Here is a 10,503-nt window from a genome sequence, read left to right as displayed (position 1 = left end):
TTCATGGTTATCACCACAATGTTTTGTGTGATATCCTTCGTAAATATCCTTTAGTTGACAGTTGAAAAACACAGGCCGCATCCAACAACGTGTTTTGATTTTGGAACAGCTTCGGCACTGCTAGAAGTTCTGTAGAGATGAAACTACCAACAGATTTACTGGAGGCACCTTGAGACAGGGTTAAAACAGCCATTAGAATTTTACCTTCCCCCTTACAAAATGGCTGAGAGCTCAGCATTTATCTTTGTCATAATGAAACTCAAAGTATGTGAGGTTGTTCCTTATTTTCTATTTTCAGTTAGTCCTGCTGAGCCACTTCCTCCATCACCAGGGTAACAGCCCACCAGAGCTGCAGAGTGTTGAACATTTTTATCACTCTCTGGTCACTGCCCCTCAGTGGCCTCAGGAGCCGGTGTGGAGGCCCGGATGCCTTGAGCATCCACTGTATGGAATATATGATGTTTATGTTGCAATAAAGAGATAACTAGTGAATGTAGGGATTGCATTTATACAAATTTGTTTAGGACGTCACAAACAGGGATCACTCCCTCCACAATTCCCTTGTTCATTCATACCTCCTCACTAACCCTCCTCCACAAACTTATCCCGGCATATGGCCTAAGTGCTACACCTACTCGTACCCTTCCTCTCTCACCTCCATTCAGAGGCCAAAACAGTCCTTCCAGGTGGGGCAACACCTGGGTAGCATCTGTGGAGAGACTCCACTCTCAGTCCGGAGGGAGGTTCCGGGCCAGAAAAGTTGACGGAAATAGTCAGAGAAAAGAGGTGATGGGTGGGGATGGGGCAAGAGCTGGGGTGTGAGAGGTGGGTCAAGGTGAGGGGGAGGTGGGAAGGTGGAAATAGTGACAAGGGGTGGAATGAGAGTGGTTCGGGCAAGACGGGGCTGCGGAAGATGGTATTTAATTCCATGGAGGATTATCCAACAGGTTAGAGAGTATTTATTTTAGAGATTCACCAGACTGATTCCTGGAGGACGATGAAGATCGGTGATCATCGTCACATAAAACAGAGTTCGGCAGATGTGTGGAAACCAAAGGGATCGAGGAAATGGTGATCAGGCAGGATGATGTGGCTGAGATCGGAGAGCAGCCGCCATCTTCTTGAAGGTTAGAGGGGCTGAAAGGCCACTTCTTGCTGTTTTTCACGTGATGTTTCGGTGTTCCTGTCTTGTGAAGTACTGTAGGAATGTTAATAGGAATTTGTGTTTGTAAATATATAGAGCTAATTTGAATGAAAACAGCAGAATTCCGGTTTGGGTCTGAATTGTGCATCGGACCGGGATGGGAATCGAACCCGTAACTCTGAGAACCTGAAGGTGGAGCTGAGGGGACGGCGAAGGCACTGAGGGAAAAACTATAAACGCTGCTGGTGTAAATATGAAATTATGTGTAAAATCCGGCAAGTAAGTCGGGCAGCGTGTGACACCGGTTCAGATGGAAGAACTTCCCCGTCACGTGATCCACTTCTCGTTCCCATTTCAAACGCAGATCTGCAGCATCTGCGGCTTTTCGAGGCTCCGCCCCCGCTCTCACAGTCCCCGGATGGACCATGGTTTTCTTTCCGTTCTCTGTTGAAGCAGATCGTCGGCGTAAAGCCGGGAGTCGGATCACTGTCTGCGGGGCAAATTGATCAAGTTCTCATCGGTGAGTATTGAGGCCGCTCCAGAGAGGGAACGGGACCGAAAATTTCTGGGGGGAGACCTGATGTTGTTGAGTGAGTCCCGTTAACTTCCCCGAACGGGCGGCCGCGTCCCGCTTCCTGGACACAACCTGCTGGAGTTCGGTTCACACCGAACCGCCAGAGAGATGAGCCGCCGCTCAGCCTCTGTTGCTCGGGTCACAGGAGCGGGATGAGGTGCGGATGCCCGGACTAAATCCATCCGTTCAGTTGTACCTGGGGAACTTCACCTCAATCACCCGGCCCGGTATCGGATCCAAACTTCACCTGGATCGATGCCTGGGGTCGATAATGGTTTTACAGCACACTGAAAGCGGCCGTTCGGCCTTTTTGTGTTCTTGCAGACAGAGAGGGTTAAACAGAGTAATCGCACCCTCGGGAGACTCCTCCACGTGTATGGGTAATTTCATCTTTCCTCGTTCAGACAGGACAGTGAGATCCAGATCTCTCACGTCCTCTCGGGGGACTGGGAAGTTTATTTCCATCTTATTTCCATTGCTACGACTTGCCGAAATCCTGACAGTGTTTCCCGATATCTGGCCCTATTAATGCGAGAATTAAGTCTTATTCATTTATCTGGGTTTCTCGGAAATGTGTACATTCCCTCCAGAATTTCCATAGGAGCAACCTGGACTGCCTAATATTCCCACAGGATTAAAATGAGGAATCTCATTTAAATGTTGTTGAGTGAGTGCCGTTAACTTCCCCGAACGGGCGGCCGCGTCCCGTTTCCTGGACACAACCTGCCGGGTTTGGTCCAAGTTGTGGGACCTTCACACCGAACCGCCTGAGAGATAAGCCGCCGCTCAGCCTCTGTTGCTCGGGTCTGATGGAACGCAGTAGGCCGGGCAGCATCTATAGGGAGAAGAGCTGGCGGCGTTTCGGGCCAAGACCCTTCGTCAGGACTAACTGAAAGGAAAGATAGTAAGAGATTTGAAAGTAGGAGGGGGAGAGGAAAAGTGAAATGATATGAGAAGACCGGAGGGGGTGGGGTGAAGCTGAGAGCCAGAAAGGTGATAGGCAAAAGGGATACAGATCTAAATGAGTTAAATGAGGAATCTGGTTTTTTTTTACATGAACCGAGGTACAGTGAAAATCCTGTCTTTGCCATGATCGGCATAGATCAAGCATTACAATAGTACAGCGAGGTGATAAAAGGTATAACAATAACAGAGTGTAACAAATCATTATGGTCACAGAGAAAGTACAGTACAGGTAGATATATGATGCAAAGTCACATCTAGTTAGACTGTGAGGTCAGCAGTCCATCTCATCACACTGGGGAACATTCAGTTCGCTTATAACAGCAGAACGGAAACTGCCCTTGAGCCTGGTGTTACATTTCTGTTTTATTTTAATTCTCGACCCAATCGGGGACTGAGAAGTGAAGGGGATTTTCCATTATGTTGGCTGCTTTACTGAGGCAGCAGGGCGTATAGACAGAGTCGATAGGGGAGTTTGGCTTCTATGATGTGCTCAGCTGTGTCCACTGTTCTCTGTTGTTTCATTCATTTAAACGAAGTGCAATAGCCGTATGTAGATGTGAAGTATCGGGATGGGATACTTTCTGTGGAGCATTGATAAAGCTTGTAGAGTGGAAAAGGACATATACCACAATTTTTATTGATTGTTTTGGTTTTGTTATTTTGGAATCTGTTATCTAGCAGGGTGTACTATTATTTCAGTATCTGTGTATTGCTGGAGGACCATCAGACATTGCCTTGATTCCATCTCCCTCCTGGTTTTATCTGCTTATTCACTGCCCATCTTGTTCAACATCTGTCCAGCTTGCATCCCACCACCTTAATTATATATATCAACCATCTCGCTACTAAACATTGTCTTAGTTGTGAAGATTTGTCTTGCACCCATTCCAGGATTTTTTTTATTATTATTATTAGCTAGAACTACCAGAGGTTAAATTGAATACAACACGTTGCAGGGTAAAAGCAGCCATTACAATTTTTGTTTCACCGTTACAAAATGGCTGCAGTGTTAATCTTTGTCATGATGAAACACACAGCATCTGATGCTGAGTTTGTTATTTCCCTTTTCGGTTAAATTTAGTGAGCCACTTCCTCCGTTTCCAGGGTAACAAACCACCAGAGCTGCAAGGACTGTTGCAGATCTTTATCGCTCCGTGAACACGGCCTCTCAGTGACGCTCCCCCTCAAATTCCCCTTAAATATTTAAATTTTCGGCCCAAATCCATGCCCTCACCCATCCCGATGGGCGATAGACTACATACATTCACCCTATTTATACCATTATAGGTCTTGTATTCTCTAGGAGGGGTTCCCAACTTGGGGTCCACAGGCCCCACAGTTCAGCATAGCAGAAAATGGTTCGGAACCCCTGCGAGCATCTCTCCTGATTCTCCTGTGCTTCAGGTTATCAATTTCTAATCTGTTCAAACTGCCGCTGTAACTCAGTTCCTTAAATGACAGCAACATCCGTGTCTGCCAGGCCTCCTGCACCGGCCTGCCACAGGGTCCCAGGGAGACCTTGTCAGGCCCTGGGGATTTATCCGTCCTAATTCTCCTCAAGGCGGCAAACTCCTGTTGTGTTATCCGTACACAATCCGAGACCTGACTGGCTTTCGTCATTTCTGTAGTCTCTATCTGTCTCCCAAGTAAACACAGGCACTGAGATGTCATTGAAGATCTCTCCCATCTCTTTCGGTTTCCTGCGTAGATGAGCACGCTGATCTTCAGATGTTATTTTGTAACTGTTATCGGAGCGGGGAGGAAATAACAGGTTTTCCCAATAATTTATCCTACTACCACATTGTCTGCTATTCATGAGAATGTGCTCATTACAGTTGTTGTTTACAAAGTTCACAAGAGTGATTCTGGAATGAAAGGCTTTAAGCATGAGGAATACACGAGGAAATCTGCAGATGCTGGTTATTCAAACAACACACATAAAATGCTGGTGGAACACAGCAGGCCAGGCAGCATCTATAGGGAGAAGCGCTGTCGACGTTTCGGGCCGAGACCCTTCGTCAGGACTATCTGAAAGGAAAGATAGTAAGATATTTGAAAGTAGTGGGGGGAGGAGAAAATGCGAAATGATAGGAGAAGACCGGAGGGGGTGGGGTGAATCTGAGAGCTGGAAAGGTGCTTGGCAAAAGGGATAGAGAGCTGGAGAAGGGAAAGGATCATGGGACGGGAGGCCTGGGGAGAAAGAAAGTGGGGGAAAGAACCAGAGGGAATTGGGGAACAGGCAGAGTGATGGGCAGAGAGAGAAAGAAAAAAGGGAGGGGGGAAATCTATATATCAGGGATGGGGTAAGAAGGGGAGGAGGGGCATTAACGGAAGTTAGATAAGTCTCTGCTCTTATTATCGATGGAGGGATGGTGACTCTGGGAACAGCAAGCTCAGTGAAATCCTATGTTCTGGATAGAGTCGATGGGGACAAGATGATTTCAACAGTAGGGGAGTCTGGAACCTGAGGTCACAATCTCAATCCATTTAATTGTATCTGAGGAACTTCCCTTTCATCATTCTGTCCAGTAGCAGGATCTGAAGTCCACCTGTATCAATGCCGGGGGTTGATCGCAGTTAGAAGATATTTGCAGACACAGGAATGTGACGAAAGTTTTAACCACTTAATTAAACAAAGAAGGAAACTTCATGGTTATCACTACATGAAACGTGAAATTTAAAAAAAAAACACGAAATGCTGGCAGAACTCAGCAGGCCAGACAGCATCTATGGGAGGAGGTAATAACGACGTTTTGGGCCGAAACCCTTCATCAGGAGTGAAGTAACATGAGATGGTCGAGGGGGGAATAAGAAGTGGGGGGAGGGGTGAAGTAGAGAGCTGGGAAATGATAGACTGGAGGGAAATGGTCTAGGGGGAATGTGGAGAATTATGGGAAATAAAAGAGAAAGAAAGGTAGGGCTGGGGGAGAGATGTTTCTCTTTGGTTCTCTTTCTCTCTCTTTCCCCCTCACTATAATCTCTCCCCCCAGCCCTGCCTTTCTTTCACTTTTATTTCCCATAATTCTCCACCATTCCCCTATCCAATTTCCCTCCAGCCTATCACTTTCCAGCTCTCTACTTTATCCCTCCCCCCACTTCTTATCCCCCCTCGACCATCCCATGTTACTTCACTCCTGATGAAGGGTTTCGTCCCGAAACGTCGTCACTACCTCCTCCCACAGATGCTGTCTGGCCTGCTGATTTCTGCCAGCATTTCGTTTTTTTAAATTTATTTCCAGCATCTGCAGATTCACTCGTATTGCCTTTGAATGCATTGTGTGATGCCCTTTGTAAATATCCCACAGTTGACATTTGGAACAGATAGGCCGCATCCAACAACGTGTTTGATTTTGGATCAGCTTCTGCTCTGCTGTAAGTTCTGTAGAGATGGAACTACCAATATATTTACTGCATGCACCTCGAGACAGATTTAAAACAGCCACTGGATTTTTAGCTTCCCTATTACAAAATGGCTGAGAGCTCAGTATTCATCTTTGTCATAATGAAACTCAGAGCATGTGAGGTTCAGTTCCTTATTTCCTTTTCCAGTTAGTTCTGCTTCCTACATCACCAGGGTAACAGACCACCAGAGCTCCAAGGAGTGTTGAACATTTAGGCTTTGTTGAGATTGTACCTGGAATATGGTGTAAAATCCCGATCCCCATACTAACACGGGTTATACAGACCAAAGAACAAACTGCCGGAGGAACTCAGTGGGTCGGGCAGCATCTGTGGAGGGAAATGGACCGTCAACATTTCCGGCTGACCTCATCCCTCTGGACTGAGAGTGGACGGGAAATATTCAGAGAAAAGAGGAGAGGGGTGGGGATGGGGCAAGAGCTGGGGAGTGAGAGGCGGATCCAGGTCAGGGGGGAGGTGGAAGGTGAAAATAGTAACAGGGGGTGGAACATGAGTGTTTTGGGCAACAAGGGGCAGCAGAAGATGAAATTTAATTCTATAGAGTATTAACAAAGAGCTGAGAGGGTATTTATTTTAGAGATTCACCTGCCTGTTCACTGGAGGGAAACAGAGATCAGCAGAATGAAGGAATTGAGTAGAAACATGTGGCTGAGAAGGAGAGCAGCCATCATCATAAACTCTGCAGATGCTGGGGTCAGAGCAACACGTACAACACGCTGGAGGAACTCAGCAAGTCGGGCAGCATCCGTGCAAACGAACAGTCAATGATTCAGGCCGAGACCCTTCGTCAGGACTGAAGAGGGAGGGAGCAGGGAGCCCTATAAAGAAAGTTGGGGAGGGTGGGAAGGAGCCGGTGGTCGGATCACTGTCCGCGGGGCAAATTGATCAAGTTCCCATTGGTGAGTACTGAGGCCGGTCACTGGGGTGAACGCGACTGACAATTTCCCATCGCTGGGTATTGAGGCCGATGCCGAGAGGGGAAACCTCATGTTGTTCAGTGAGTCCCATTAGCTTCCTCGAACTGGAGGCCCAGTCCCGCTTCCTGGACACATCCTGACCGGGTCGAGGGACCTTCACACCGAATAGTCTGAGATGAGCTGCCGCTCAGTCCCTGTTGCTCGGGTCCCAGGGGTGGGATGAGGTGGTGTTGCCGGGACTAAAGCCATTTGTTCAGCTGTAGCTGGGAAACTTTACCTCCGTCACCCGGCCAGGTATCGGATCCAAACTTCACCTGGATCGATAATTGTTTTACATATATCCATCACACTGGAAGCGGCCGTTCGGCCCGTTGTGTTCTTGCAGACTCGAGGGTTCAACAGAGTAATCGCACCCTCGGGAGACTCCTCCACGTGTATGAGTAGTTTCATCTTCCCCGTTCAGACAGGACAGTGAGATCCAGATCTCTCACGTCCTCTCGGGGGACTGGGAAGTTTATTTCCATCTTCTTTCCATTACTACGACTGGCCGAAATGCTGACAGTGTTTCTCGATATCTGGCCCTATTAATGCGAGAATTAAGTCTTGTTCATTTATCTGGGTTTCTCGGAAATGTGTACACTCCCTCCGGAATTTCCAAAGGAGCAACACAGGCTGTCTAATATTCCCACACGATTGAAATGGGGAATCTTTATTTTGTTTTCCATGTACAGAGGTAGAGTGAAAATCGTGTCTCCGATATTGTCCACACAGATCAATACATTGCAGCAGTACATTGAGGTAAAACAAATTATTCTGGTTACAGAGAAAGTGCAGTGCAGGTAGATATCTGGTGCAAGGTCACATCGATTTAGACTGTGAGGTCAGGAGTCCACTCATCACGCTGTTCGCTTCTAACAGCAGAATGGACACTGTCCTTGAGCCCGGTGGCGTGTTTCTGTTTTGCTTTATCTTCGCCCCGATGGGAGGGTGAGAAGTGAGAATGTTCAGGGTTGTGGGGATCTTTCATTATGGTGGCTGTTTTACTGAGGCAGTGGGAAGTGTAGACTGAGTCCATGGAGGGGAGGTTGGTTTCTATGATGTACTCAGCTGTTTCCACAGTTCTCCGCTATTTCATTCAGTTAAAGGAAGAGCAGTAGCCGTATGAAGACGTGGAGTATCGTGATGGGATACTTTCTGCGAAGCATTGATACAGCTTGTAGAGTAGAAAAGGGCATATACCAAAGTTCGTATTGTTTGTTCTAGCTTTGTTATATTTGAATCTGTTATCAAGTAGTGTGCTCTATGATTTCGGTATCTGTTTATTGCTAGAGGACCATCAGAGAAGGCACTTTATTCTTTCTCCCACCTAGTCAATCTGCTCATTCCCTGCCCATCTTGTTCAACTTCTGTCCAGTCCGTATGCCACCACCTCAATTATATATATCAACCATCTTGTTCAATCTCTGTCCAGTCTGTATCCCATCATCTCAATGATATATATCAACCATCTTGTTCAACCTCTGTCCAGTCTGTATTCCACCACCTCAATGATATATATCAACCATCTTGTTCAACCTCTGTCCAGTCTGTATCCCATCACCCCAGTGATATATATCAATCATATGGTTCAACCCCTTTTCAGAATGTATCCCATTGCCGCAATGACATATTTCAGCAATCTTTCTTCTAAACTTTGTCTTCAATGTGAAGTTTTGTTTTTCACCTTTTCCAGGATTGTTTCTTTTTAATAACTAGGAATACCAGTGGTTTAATGAACACAGCACGTGGCAGGGAAAAAACAGCCATATCAATTTTAGTTTCCCCGTTACAAAATGGCTGCAGTGTTAATCTTTGTTGTCATGTAATTCATAGCATTTGATGTTGAGTTTGTTATTTCCTTTTTCGGTTAAATTTGGTGAGCCATTTCCTCCGGGTCCAGGGTAACGGCCCGCCACAGCTGCAAGAAGAGATGCACATTTTATCGCTCTGTGTACACCGCCTCTCAGCGTAGAGACAGTGGCCTCAGGGGCAAATGTAACAGAATGATAGTGGGAGGAAAGGATGCTGTGAGCATTGACTGTATGGGATGTGTTACACCAGGGTCAGAATGAACTCAGAACTAACAAACTGGTCGGGATGGGCTGGCATTTATATTTTAGCGTGTTGCTGATGTTTTGTAATCAGTTACCATCTGTGCATTAAAATGAAGAGGTGGGATAAAACTACAGTTGCAGGAAATTTAAAGTAAGAAAACGAAAATACTGGAAACTCCCAGCCGATCGACAGCATCTTGGACAGTCCCATTTCAGATATTGGGTCTTCCACCATTACTCCTTTCAGAGATGCAGTCTGATGTACTGAGCATTTTATAAAGTAGCATTTTCTACTTTATAATTTTACATTTTGTTCCTGTTACACTGATGGGAAACATGGCAGCCAGCTGTGCTGGGCAAGATCCCACACAGCAATGACATTGTGATCAGAGACAAGCTGAAGTGTATCCGCATCCTCTCACAATCTACAGACAGGGGAACAAGCCTGAGCACCGACCCCGGCAGAGGGTCATTAGGTTCCAGTTCCGCCTTAGTCTGTGACTCAGAAATGGCAGGAACAGCACGGGAAATCACCGGCACAAAGCATCTTTGTATGGGTGATAATACTGGGCCGGTGACTCTGAGGATATGGAACTGGCAGTATACGGGCTTCAGTCCAGGTTGGTAATTCTACAGCTGGGATGGGAATTTCCTCAGTCTGCAGTGAAGCTGAAGTCTCGGGCGGATGGACATTGCTTATAGAGAAATTGCTGTCTGCACCGCCCAGTGAGACGTCATGTCTGTCAAGTATTCCGGAGATTTTTGAAGAGCTAACTATGAGGATAGATGAAATAGGGCAGTAAATATGTTCATCTGAACTTTGGTAAAATCTGTAACAAGATCATGAATGGCAGCTGATCAGGAAGGTTTGGTCAGGTGGATTCTCACCAGGTTCAATGACAGGAAGAAGAGGGTCATGAGTGAAGATGGATTAGCGAATGGAGGCCTTTGACAAGTGGGACGTGCGTATCAGTGTCGATACCTCGTTAATACGTTATTCATGCTATTGATTTGTATATGAAATATTAACATACTCTCTGTCTTGTTGAATAATTCCAGCAGATTTGTTTTATTTATGTTAAAGATGTTTTGCCAACTTGTTGTTTTGTATGTATGGCGAGTCTACATTGTGGTTAACAAGGTGCGATGTAACAATCTGGTAATAGCCAGTAAATGTTCAAAGAAATCTTGACATGGCACAGTCAGCAAGTTTGATGCTAAATTCGGGAGTCTGGTTGATATTGCAACAGGTTACAATGAATTTCAGAGACATCTTGGATAGTTATGGAAATGGTCTGAGAAATGGCAAATGGTTTTCAACTTGAACAAGTAAGAGTTGGGTCATTTGGACAGTCAGACCAGGGTGGGACTGGTGTAGTGAATGGAAAG

At 46.2% G+C, this 10,503-nt stretch overlaps 1 protein-coding gene across 1 annotated transcript in view; it reads left to right on the top strand.

Moving 5' to 3' along the window:
- Window positions 1-1,405: 1,405 nt before the first annotated feature.
- The window catches only part of LOC140720903 (NACHT, LRR and PYD domains-containing protein 3-like), a 64,635-nt gene continuing 55,537 nt past the window's right edge, over window positions 1,406-10,503 (top strand). Inside the window, exon 1 of the mRNA XM_073035747.1 lies at window positions 1,406-1,664. Within this exon, the coding sequence (XP_072891848.1) occupies window positions 1,406-1,664 (259 nt within the window). The remainder of the gene's footprint in view (window positions 1,665-10,503) is intronic.

This window comes from Hemitrygon akajei, unplaced genomic scaffold, assembly GCF_048418815.1.
Source record: "Hemitrygon akajei unplaced genomic scaffold, sHemAka1.3 Scf000048, whole genome shotgun sequence".
Lineage (NCBI taxonomy): Eukaryota > Metazoa > Chordata > Chondrichthyes > Myliobatiformes > Dasyatidae > Hemitrygon > Hemitrygon akajei.
This window is presented reverse-complemented; position numbering and strand designations above follow the sequence as displayed.